This window comes from Mytilus edulis, chromosome 4 (assembly GCF_963676685.1).
Source record: "Mytilus edulis chromosome 4, xbMytEdul2.2, whole genome shotgun sequence".
In the NCBI taxonomy this organism is placed as follows: Eukaryota; Metazoa; Mollusca; class Bivalvia; order Mytilida; family Mytilidae; genus Mytilus; species Mytilus edulis.
The window spans coordinates 32,985,890-32,999,099 of record NC_092347.1 but is presented as its reverse complement, the minus strand read 5'-3'; the positions used below and the strand labels follow the sequence as shown (position 1 = coordinate 32,999,099).

The 13,210-nt window shown below is 32.5% G+C and overlaps 1 protein-coding gene across 3 annotated transcripts in view; it reads right to left on the bottom strand.

Moving 5' to 3' along the window:
- Positions 1-12,954, bottom strand: part of LOC139519499 (mucin-3B-like) — a 65,104-nt gene extending 52,150 nt beyond the window's left edge. For all 3 annotated transcript variants that reach the window (XM_071311613.1, XM_071311614.1, XM_071311615.1), the window contains exons 1-2: positions 12,910-12,954; positions 12,435-12,512 (exon numbers count right to left, since the gene is read on the bottom strand). In XM_071311613.1, the coding sequence (XP_071167714.1) occupies positions 12,435-12,510 (76 nt within the window). In that variant the 5' untranslated portion in view covers positions 12,511-12,512; positions 12,910-12,954. The remainder of the gene's footprint in view (positions 1-12,434; positions 12,513-12,909) is intronic.
- Positions 12,955-13,210: the final 256 nt, after the last annotated feature.

Here is a 13,210-nt window from a genome sequence, read left to right as displayed (position 1 = left end):
AACAAAAAAATCCAACCAAGGGTTAATTGTTATCTCTGGTTTTATATGATAATACTTGTTTTTTGTCGAGCCAGCGATGACGGATGCGTTACCAAACTTCTAAAAGCTGAGTATTTCAGATTGTAGAAAACCAGGGTTCCTTAAACTTTGTAACTAGATACCTTATTTTATGAAATTTCCGTCTGTCGTATTTGTATGAAAATATTTAATGATGTACATGCAAGTCATGCAATGATAATCTTACCATGGCCTCATTTTCATGGTTCATTGGTCAATCTTAAGTTTTCCTGATTAAATTTGTTTCTTATAAACTATATGCTTTTCTTGCATCATATTAAGTTTATGTGATACTAGTAATTAGAATGAAATTCAAAACAGTGTAGCTGTGGCCATTGATTGACACATTAAAATCATCCATTGACTGGGACAATTTACGTGAACGTTTGTCTGTAACGACCACTGTTCACGACGTACCTACGATAGACATTTAAACTGTGGGATCACCAAAGGTTTCTTAACGCCTTTAATTATAAAATAATTCGAAAAATTAATCAGGAATAACCTTTGTGTTTTGATTTATATAATTGATATAAATCAAAATATCGTGTTATTTCTGATTAATTTTTCGAATTACTTTATTTAGGTGTTGAGAACCTTTGGTGACCCCATAGTTTAAGTGTCTTTAAAAAGTACATAGTAAACATTGGTCGTTACATACAAACGTTCACCTAAATTGTCCCAGTCAATGGATGATTTTAATGTGTCAATCAATAGCCACAGCTACACTGTTTTGAATTTCATTCTATAGTAAAGCTTTATTTGGGACTATCAACATAAAATCAATCATCAGCAAAGGGGAGACATTTTAGCGTGTGCACTCTTGTTATTAAATATAGAATTTACTGTGAATTACTCTAATATTTTAGTTTCGAAACAAATGGGGGTGGGGTTTTTTTTTGGTGGGGGGGGGGGGGGGGGGCAATTAAATCCAACTAGAAACACATTAGAATAAGTCGGAAGGGAATAAAATTCTGTATACTGATATAACTCGCGCTTATACAGTCGGAAACCCGGTCGAACTTTTCTGATTGGGTTCCATTAATATATCCCCCAGAACTAGAGATTAAAGAAACAACAGACACGGCTTCCTCCGCCTCATTTTTAGACTTATATCTCGAATTTGACTGACACAGTCATCTCAGTACCAGAATCTATGACAAACGAGACGATTTTAATTTTGAAATTATAAATTCCCCCCACCTTAGTAGCAATATACCAACTTCACCTGCATATGCGATATATATTTCCCAACTTATTCGATATTCAAGAACTTGCAGCTCCTACTCAGACTTTGTAAAACGTCATCAGTGTCTGAGTAGAAAGTTGATGAACCAGGGGTATGTCAAAGAACGTCTCGTCCTTTTTCTAAAAAAAAGTTCATCGGAAGGTACCAAGACCTTGTTGATAAATATTCCGTATCAACTTCTCAAATTATACACGATGGTCTTGATGTATAGATTCTGCGTACTGATGTTGTTTATCATCTTAACAACGTGTTTTATAGTTCTTTCATTTGTCTTTGTTCTATTATTAATATTAATTTTACTGTTGAATGGTTTTATGTAATATTCGTTTCACGTGGCTCGGTACTTAACTTATACATCTCGTCAATGTGTTTGTATTGGCTTTCATTTTTTGGTGGTTTGTTTTGTACATGCGACTTTTTGTATTTCGTTTGTTCTTATAACGTAACTCTGTACCTTAAAAGATCCCGTCAGAATGATATTGTTCTATAATATGTCATTATGATATATTTCTATTATGAATTACAATATACGTTGAACCACAAACGTCAAAATCATTCAATCGCGTAGTGGAATTAACTATTTTTGGATTCTTATAAATTCTATATATAACTTTTGGACTAGTTAAAATCTCGGTGTATTTCTGAAATTTATTCTTACATACTTTTGATTTTTTAACCCTGTATGCTAACATTGCCAAGGTAAATTTTAAAATTGTTTTTATGCACATTGAACGACAAATTTATGTGACGTATACAATTTTCTGACGTCAGACACTCAAATCAATGAATGTGTTCGTAGATAGTAGATGTTTTTGTGTTTTGTTAGATTGTTCCTTTTAAAATTGTTATGTGATGACGATGACTGATGTACCCATATTTTGACTATTATATTTATTGTACATGTCTGTTTATTTAACGCATCAATGAAAATATGTCGGAATTTGATGAGACTGTCATTAAAGTGAGAGGGTTAGCGCTATAGAACCAAGTTTAATCCACCATTTTCTACATTTGAAAATGCCTGTACCAAGTCAGGAATATGACAGTTCTTGTCCATTCGTTTTTGATGCGTTTTGTTGTTTGATTTTGCCATGTGATTATGGACTTTCCGAATTGATTTTCCTCTAAGTTCAGTATTTTTTGTGATTTTACTTTTTTTTTTTTAATAGAACAAAAGAATCGAAGCTCTTTGTAAGAGAAGCGATAAATGCTTACTGTAATGTTTTCTTTAGTAACAAAAATTTTAAAAGTTAATAGAAACAAATAAAATGACAATTTTCTTCTCAATAACGAAGTGTTTTATTTTAAAACACCATTTGCATAAGTTTTTAATTTATGATCTATTACATATCAAGTCGACGACATGGGTATCTATCAAGTTGGATGAAGAAAATGCATAACCTCCGATTTAAAAAAAAAATACCTCGAACTGAGAACATATCAATCTAGTAGTTTCGTGTCTGCCCTTCCATAATGTGACTCAAGAAAAATTCCAAAAAAATGGGTAACAATTATATCGAAAAGTGAAAAACGAGTGCACCTTTTTATGTTAGGGCATGTTTGAGTTGAATATTTTATCTTGAAGTCGTACAAAGCAAGCATATTGGATACATCATCTCGCTTCAGATTATATCATTTTTATATATCAAAGATACAGGTTGACTTTATAACATAAAAAATCACAGTACTAAAAGATGAAATATATGGGTCAAGTGACATACCTATCTAATGAATCACAAAAACAGAGTAGGTGTGTTCGAATAGCTATTTTTTTACTTACAGTCTTTCAACTGTTCAAGTTGGATGATGAAAATGCATATCTTCGGGGAGGGGGATTTGAGTGTGATAACTAGGGTTTATAGTCTTCAACCACTTAAAAAAATCTAGTCTGCCCTTCCACGAAATAATTAATTAGAATTTTTTTTAAATGTTTATGAATTTTCGAAAATTCCACCTGACAACCGATCAGACAATAGTTTTAAGTTGAACCAATGTAGACAAGATCATTAACTGATGCTCATTGGCTGGTATATACAATTGTCTTTTAAAATACAACTGACATTTAAGGATCGTAATGGTGCTATGTGGATAAATTTATCGGTTTTCAAGAGCAAAATTGGCAGCGCGTAATCCCTACAATGGCTTCCATTTAACATATGTAACGATTGTGAAAATGAATGGGCGTAATGGAGAGATAATTTTGACGAAGTAGAATCCTGACTGTATATAGTTACAAGAACAAACGATTAAAACCTGCTGACTGCCATTGGCGATTGCCAAATAAAATTGATCACAAGATGTAACAAAATGGATCTTTAATATAAATTTAATACTAAACAGAAAACCAAATAAACTTGTGGCCAACATGTTATGCCACAAACACAAGGTGTCAATATTTTTTTTTGTACACCAGATCTAGATCTCGATAATATATGTCTCTTCAGTGATGTTAGGGATCGAAACGGTAATTGGAAGTCCATATAATTTACCCTCAATTTCAGATAAACTCTTAAATTTTAAGAGTCAAAATAGGATGAACGGATCATATAAACCGGAATATATGCAAAGCTAGTTGTGTTGAATTATTGTGCCATATGTTATTTACTGTATGGAAGGACTTTAAAAAGTATGGAGAAGACTTGCTATTATAAAAAAGAAGATTTGGTATGATTGCCAATGAGACAACTAGCCACAAAAGACCAAAATGACACAGACATTAACAACTATAGGTCACCGTACGGCCTTCAACAATGAGCAAAGCCCATACCGCATAGTCAGCTATAAAAGGCCCCGATAAGACAATGTAAAACAATTCAAACGAGAAAACTAACGGCCTTATTTATGTAAAAAAATGAACGAAAAACAAATATGTAACACATAAACAAACGACAACCACTAAATTACAGGCTCCTGACTTTTTGGCGTCACATTTTGTTAACTGACAATACTATAATGAGTAAAAATCTAGTCTTTGTCAATTTTATGGAGTCCCGAATAAAAATAAGATATCATGATGTAGTAAGATTGCCAAGCATACACTGAAGTATGCTTCACCAGGTCTGTCACATGCATGTAATGTTCCTTAAGCTTTAGTTTATTTGCATTTAATCTACATTAATAAAAAATAGTACTACAAATGTAAATTAGTTATAACACTTGTATGGTTAGAATGTCAACACGATGATAAGTCGTCACCTTCAGAAGGACACCTTAGGATAAAAAGATTAACATACATGTACATGTCAAGGATCTTTGTTTCAAGTCAAACCTATTAATAATTTTTATATGATAAATGATCTTCCGTCAATATTTTCTCTTCATCGGAGGAATTTGCATATCATAAGGAAATTTATAGACGAGCGGCAGCTTCTGTGGTTGGTATCAGACTAGGAATTTCACCATGCTAATATGTGTACATAAAGAAAAATTAAATGAGAAGATTATCCAGACTAATCAAAATTTCACCTTTAGTGAAATAATCTAGGCGTGAGTGAAGGATATTAAGCTTTTACCAAAAAAATTAAGATAAATTAAAATCTAACTGGCTCGGCAAATATTGACAATTGTTTGTTTATTCATATCAGCGCCATTTAAAACCATTCTACTTTTTCTTTCCAATTATCTACTGAGGTAATAACAATTTTAAATTCCGAAGATTAGAATATATTGAGCTCCTGTCACCAAGACTTGCTTTGAGATTTTAGATTCATTTAAAGGGGCGTTGTCATGAAACATCGTTTAAAAGATAAAATTTTGATATGATTTATATCTATATAAATGCAGAAGTACACATACATAAATCTGACTATAAACAAATAGAAACATAAAGGTTCCTAGGCAGAGTTATATAAGCCTGCTCTTTAACTTTGTATTTGATCTGGCTTTCCAAATGTTTTGATTCGAGCGTCATCGGTGAGTCTTATGAATACGAAACGCGCGTCTGGCATACAAAATCATAAGCCTAGTATCTTTGAATAGTTTTATCAAGACATTCCGAAAAAAATACCCCATGAGTAAATCTAACGTCTGTTGTTTCCTAAGATTAACCAAAGATTTAGACAACCACTACAAAGCCGTGATGAGAAATGTCGCAAAATGTTAATGCATTCTGTTAAGCATTTTAGGGCAAAAGATACCAGTATTCATATTGCAGAGTAAATAACCTTTATATATGTTATGTATTATCATAAAATACAACTTACATTTCAATATTAAGGATGAACACGAATGCGGCCACTTTCGTTTTACACGAAAACCGTCTAAAATTTAACTAAAATGCTAGAATTATGAGGATTTCAGTAATTTAGCATGACTTAATGGTGCCAGTACCGGATATATGTGCATTGTATTGTCAAAAACAGCCCATATTTATGTAGCAGAAGCATTCTACTGTCCAATAAATAACTAAAGGTTTACATTTTAACAATTTTGTAAAACTGCTATATTTTGGGGCCAAAAAGGGGTCTTACTGAACCTACTCCTTTGAATTGTTTAATTGTTTACTCTTTGACATTCAAGTACAAATTGGTTGTAACAACTTTCAGACTCTATACATTCATGTACAATTTGTAATTTATTTTGCATTGATATTGGTATGTTCGGTGTGAGCCTAGGCTTCGTGTTGAAGACCGTACTTTGACCTATACTGGTTAAGTTTTACAAATTATGTCTTGAATGAAGAGTTGTCTCATTAGCACTCATACCACATTTTCTTATATCTATGTATAGTTTTGCATGTAACAATAATTTTGATTTGTTGGGTTTTTCTATGAAAATAAAGATTTATTATTATTGTTATTATTCGAAATGACTTAAAATAAAAAATTTTTCGATAATATCAATATCTATTGTTTAATTAAGAATTCGATTTGTTTGGAACTCAGTGAAAAATAAATAGAGCTCTTATTTTGTAAAAAAAAACTTAAACTTATGGATTTACTAAACGAGATCTCTTTTAACAATTATTTGGAGTGCGTGCCTTAATTTTTTTCAATTCTCAGAATCCAATAAGACTTTACGTCAGTTATATTCACAGAAACCAGGAAACAAACTGTCCATATTCTTTGAAAACAAGTCCTTGCACGTTTTTATCTATCAATTTTAAACCCCAGGAATTAACCTTCACATTTGCATAGATTTATGGTTTTTCTCTTAAACAATTATGACTCTAAACGGCTGAATGTTTATATCTAAAAAGTTCGTTTATAAATATATACCGTCAAAATGGGAATGAGATTCGCACATGAACCTTAATTTGAACAGTTCTCAAGTCCGTCGTCGGAGTAAGAAATTGACTACAACACGTTTAAGGTTTATGTACCCTTCTGTAGCCATTTTTGTACGAACTTTTCAAACTTCAATTGTATCAAAACTACAGATATAATGAATAATAGAGATAGGCCATTTTGTACATATTTCAAGGGGAAACTTGATGCAAAGCATTATTTTTTACTGTTCCATTGCATTTAATAGAAAAAGAGGACTTTGTGGCAAATAAATCAAGATTTTTATAGAAAATCCACAGCCTTTATCCTTGTACTCTCATATTTTGCAATTTGATGACTGATAGATATAGGATTATTGCATGCAGTGCTAGCATTGATTTCCTTAAAACAAGTTTATAAATGTAGTTATTGGTTAAGACAAGTATAAATATGGCCAAAATCAAGTACACCTTTTAGGGTGCGCTCGACTTTAGTGACTCAGCACGAGGTGTTTTGGAATTTACAGGTTACTTAGAACTTTTTGTAAAAAATAAACACTAGCACATCATAGAAAATCAAGTGAGTAATTTATGTTTCAAATTTTATAACAAAAATCTCTGTATTAAAGGCTGTGGATTTTCTATAAAAATCTTGATTTATTTGCCACAAAGTCCTCTTTTTCTATCAAATGCAATGAAACAGTAAAAAATAATGCTTTACATCAAGTTTCCCCTTAGAACATGTAGTAAATGGCCTATCTCTATTATTTATTATATCTTTAGTTTTGATACAATTGAGGTTTGAAAAATTCGTACAAAAATGGCTACAGAAGGGTACATAAACCTTAATGATTTCAATGCGTCCTATAAAGCATATCCCGCATCGGACACAATAGTGGACATGAAGTACGTAAACACTACAAAAACACTGTCAAACACATCTTTTCTGATTTTATTTGTGCCCCATGGTAACTCGACACGATATCATGGCCCTTTATTCATAAATACGAAGAGGGCTTAGGGAGCTACCATTTGATTTTTATTGGGGGGGGGGGGGGGGGGTCTAGGATGAAAAATTTTGTCCTGCATTTTTTTTTAGCTGTAATCTCTGTCCTGCCTTTTTATTTTTCACTCTGTTCGGTCCTGCCTTTTTTTTTTTAGTTTTCCTGACTTTTTTTACCTAAATTGTCGTCCTGACTTTTTTTTTTTGCAAGTGTCTCATCCTGCCTTTTTATTTTACTCAAAACTCCTGTCCTGCCTATTTTTTTCAAATTTCATCCTAGCCCCCCCATAAAAATTAAATGGTAGCTCCCTTAGTCAGCCAACGTTTGAAGAGATATCAGAAAAATGTCTATATATTATTCGTTTATGTCCCCACTCACAATTATGTGCCAACTAAATCAGCTTATGATACCATGCGTATTGAGATTAAAGGATACATTTCCCTCATATTTATTTCACGGATATTGTATTTTATAAATCTATAAAGTATTTGTATTGGTTATACCGATTAAACTCATGAGTCATAGTTACAGTTGAAGGATGTTTGAATAATAAAGTAATTAATTGGCAATGGCTAGACTCGTCAAAAAGGACAACGACAAAAAAGCCCACAAAGTACCAATCTATAAGTAATCATAGTTACTGAAAGCTAGTTCAAATATACACCTTCACGGTACTACAATCTGTCAATCCTGTATTTTGGCATTGCATAAGTTCATGCACTAAATCTATTGGATGTTTGATGTGAACTGATTGATATTTGTCTTAGATACATGATTTTTTTTATTAAGTTGCCATTGTCTTTGAACGATCTGTTAGTAACTGCGAGTAGTCTCATATCTGTACTTTGTGTCATGTTTGTCGTTAGGATGTATAAATACCCTGCTACGTCCAGTCTGTCTGTTTGTAAGATACAGGGTGAACTCATCTCAATAATGCCGGTTACCCCAATTCTTGCTTTTTTTAGTACACTAAAAATTTTAATGGTGAAGTAGTTTACTTTTTTATTTCGTTGGTTTGTTAAAGAATGGTCATTGGTTAAATATGAAACAACAAACTATTACATTTCACGACTTTGATTTTCATATTGTATACGGCGAACATACGAAATGCTTTCATTTCTCGTTTTCGTCCTATAAGATATGAATGGAAAAAACGTGAAAACGCGAAATAGTCTAAATTGGCCACCATAGTTGGTTGTTTCCTTTATGTGCAACCCATGATCCTTGCTTAAACAAGAACAACAACATATACATATAGTACTGTAAAACAAACACACAGAAAGGTGTGACATGTACAGCTCTTTTCTGAATGCATATGGATTGATCAATACATATATATACATATGCGTTATTAATGTACTTTGATATTAATCTTACAAGACCTCCTAGTGAGAATTTTAACGCGTAAAGCTTATAATTTGTAGAGAATGGATGATACACAATCTTAAATCAACAATTAAAAGGACATATAGTTTTATCAACATTGCACCAGAACATTTGTTTTTTTTTTCCAAATTTTATCGAATATTGAATAACCGCTCCTTTCACAGGTGTTTTAAAAACTACTTCATGCCATTGTTGTCGGTTAACGCCCAAATCTAAGACCGAGATGTTGCAACTGTCTCAGTCAACATTTTACATGAACTTAAATTGCAACTGACTCGGCAAAATTTACCCAAGAGTCTTTTGCTTGTTTTATTTTGACATTTTCGACATAAGTACTACCATACGTTTTATATTTTTGTTTTGAGCATATCTGTAGAAGAACCCGTGCCCAGATGCTTAAGGAAACCATTGTCTAACAAACTATATATACATTGTCGAAAATTATAAAATTTATTAGTATGAGCTTAATTTGGTTTCATGAATATATTTACACAAACTTAAAGCTTGTAAATCCTAATAGAATATATGAAACCAGTATGTGCTACTAGTACAAGTACTGTAAATTCAGAAATTTTGGCGAGGGTTTTATTATTGCGCAAAATGCGTCAGAGATTTCAACTCGCATTTTCAACTTTTTTGTGTGAATTAAACAGGATTTTTCTCAAATTCCTAAAGTCGCATTTAAGTCTAAAACTACAAAATCGCAATAATAAATGCACGCAATACATTGTAATTTCTGAATTTTTGCGTATTTTCATTTGGTTTCCCTGCCAACATTTAAAGGGGGAGCTTTTCTTATTAAATTCATAAAACTATACCTCTGAGTGAATTGTCTTTTATTAGATCAGGATTTTTATATATATCATTTGTAGACAAATTCTGCTATTTTTTTTTTTACAGACTTGAGTCTGCAGATTGACCAAGTATTTCTGAAAACTTGTTAAAATGAGAATCTATGTGTGAACACGGATTCGCTGATTTTGCTACATAGAAGACACTATGAAAACAAATGACCAACCACGAATAGTTGAGAAATGATTCATTCAAGCATTTGGAGTTAATTTTGGAATAAGATATCATATTCCTGTAAAATGATTCAATTGTCCCAGTTGTCTGAAATAAGTTGGCTTTGTATTCATTTGTTACGATTACATGTATAGAAACACGTATTATTTTTTATATTTTCTTAGGTAATTCCAAAAAAGATTTTCAGTAAGTGATCTTATAAAAATCTTACGAATGTATCTCTACAACGTCCAATAAACTTTTATATTTTCATTTACACAAATTCTCTCAAACGATAAAAACTGATACCATTTACTTTTTGATTTAATAAAAATACGAATAAACGTTGCCAATATAAAAAAAAGAAGATGTGGTATGATTGCCAATAAAACAACTGTCCACAAGAGACCAAAAAGACACAGACATTAACAACTATAGGTCACTGTACGGCCTTCAACAATGAGCAAAGCCCATACCGCATAGTCAGCTATAAAAGGCCCCGATAAGACAAAGTAAAACAATTCAAACGAGAAAACTAACGGCCTTATTTAGAATGAAATTCAAAACAGTTTGGCTGTGGCCATTGATTGACACATTAAATTCATCCATTGACTGGGACAATTTACATGAACGTTTGTCTGTAACGACCACTGTTCACGACGTACCTACGATAGACATTTAAACTGTGGGGTCACCAAAGGTTTCTTAACGCCTTTAATTATAAAATAATTCAAAAAATTAATCACGAATAACCTTTATGTTTTGATTTATATAATTGATATAAATCAAAACATCGTTTTATTTCTGATTAGTTTTTCGAATCACTTTATTAAGGTGTTGAGAACCTTTGGTGACCCCATAGTTTAAGTGTCTTTAAAAAGTACATAGTGAGCAGTGGTCGTTACATACAAACGTTCACTTAAATTGTCCCAGTCAATGGATGAATTTAATGTGTCAATCAATGGCCACAGCCACACTGTTTTGAATTTCATTCTATATAAAAAAAACAAGAGGCTGTCACAACGACAGCAAACCGGATTTATTAACATTTATTTGTGTCCTGGCAATATCACAAGAACCATTACTGATGAATGGTGAAAGTGAAAATCGTCAATATCAAATTTGACCTCCATTTTGTCATCAGTATCAACATATTAAAATTTGAAAAGCTTAGATTGAATGGTTCATGAGTAAATGCAACAACCTGAATGGAAACGCCATTTTACGATCTTTCAAGAACCATAACTCCTGAATGGTAAAAGTCAAAATCGTCATTATTGAACTTGACCTCTATTTTGTCATCAGTAACAACATATTAAAATTTCAAAAGCTTTGGTTGAATGGTTCATGAGAAAATGCACGGACACAACGGGAAAAACCATTTTTCAATCTTTCAAGAACCATAACTCCTGAACGGTAAAAGTCAAAATCGTCATTATTGAACTTGACCTCCATTTTGTCATCAGTAACAGCATATTAAAATATCGGAAGCTTTGGTAGAACAGTTCATGCATAAATGCACGGACACGACTGGAAACTCTATTTTTCAATCTTTCAAGAACCATAACTCCTGAACGGTAAAAGTCAAATTCGTCATTATTGAACTTGACCTCCATTCTTTCATAAGTAACAACATATTAAAATTTGGGAAGTTTTGGTAGAACAGTTCATGCGTAAATGCACGGACAACTCCATTTTTCAATCTTTCAAGAACCATAACTCCTGAACGGTAAAAGTCAAAATCGCCATTATTGAACTTGACCTTCGTATAGTTGTCAGTAATAACATATTAAAATTTTAAAAGCTTTGGTTGAACGGTTCATGAGTTAATGCACGGACAACATTTGATTGCCGCCCGCCCGCCCGCCCGCCCGCCCGACTGCCCGACCGCCCGCCCGCCCGCCCGCCGTACATCCCCAAATCAATAACCGACATTTTTGTCACAAAAATCCGGTTAAAAAGGAACGAGAAACAAATATGTAACACATAAACAAACGACAACCACTGAATTACAGGCTCCTGACTTGGGACAGGCACACACTTAAATAATGTGGCGGGGTTCAAGCATGCATAGTTGAACTACCACCGTTTAAATAAGACATTTTGTACAAAAGGTAAAAATTATGCAAATATTACCACATACGTATGTCCGTTTTTCTGCGTTCCAGGTATTTAACAATTTTACAATATATTACAGTTTATTTTCATTTACTTGAAGTGTGCTTGCTATTGCTAACAACCAAAAGTTACTGTAGCAGACGGAGGCGGTGCATATAAACCTAGTCTATATATATGAAACATATAAACTGTTCATAATGCAGTGTTGTGTTGAAAATACGAAAAACACCTGAATAAAAGAAGCTTGTACAATGAACTATTCAAGTTAGTACCATTAAAAAAGAATAGAAAAGAAGATGGTCGATCCAAGAAAAACACTTCGTAAAACTCATATTAGCAGACTCCCGGGGTATAGAGTCATGATACGAGTGTTCATCACAATTAAACATGTATCTACGTATATTTTTCTTACCATTTGAATTCAATGTAGAAGTGGCTAATCCGAAAACAATTTGCAGCAGCACTAGTGCTAACAAGGACGGAACCATTCCTAAAATATGAAGTAGGAATTAATATACATGTATATATTAGGTTATGATATTGTATATTTAAGAGTACTCATAATAGATAAATGTATGACAACTAAATAAAGAAAGAAGATAAACTTTGAAAGTAATGTTTGACCCTTTGTAAGTATCTTTTGACACAGAAGCCGTTTGTTTACATAACATGACAGTTTTGTTTCCTTCAAAATTGCTATCAATGGTAAAATAATCAGCAATCTATGGAAAAAAAACATAAATTCAAGAAAATAATCAGGTGGCGTCTTTGTTTACCAAAATATATAAATGCGATTTTTTTTTGATTTATTTATTATTTCTACCAAATTTGTTATTAAAATTAATATGATTTTTTTTTCATTTTTGATCTTAAGGGAATAAACATACCTGATATTTCTGTTGTTAAAGTCAGAGTGGACGAATGGATTTTTATCAATTTTATTTTATTTAGAATTTATCACAACCCCGCCCACGCCATCACCTTGTCTAGTTCCCAAGTTTGACCTGAAATTACCCGTTCACCAGGACTTACAATGAAAGGGGCTTAAGATATATAGTGTACATATCGTAAATCAGGTGCTGATATCAAAATATGCACATCTACGTGGGCTGCATGACACAGAGTTATCGCGGTACAAGATGAGGCACAGTTATATAACTGTTTGCATGTGGTCAACAGTTGCGTTGG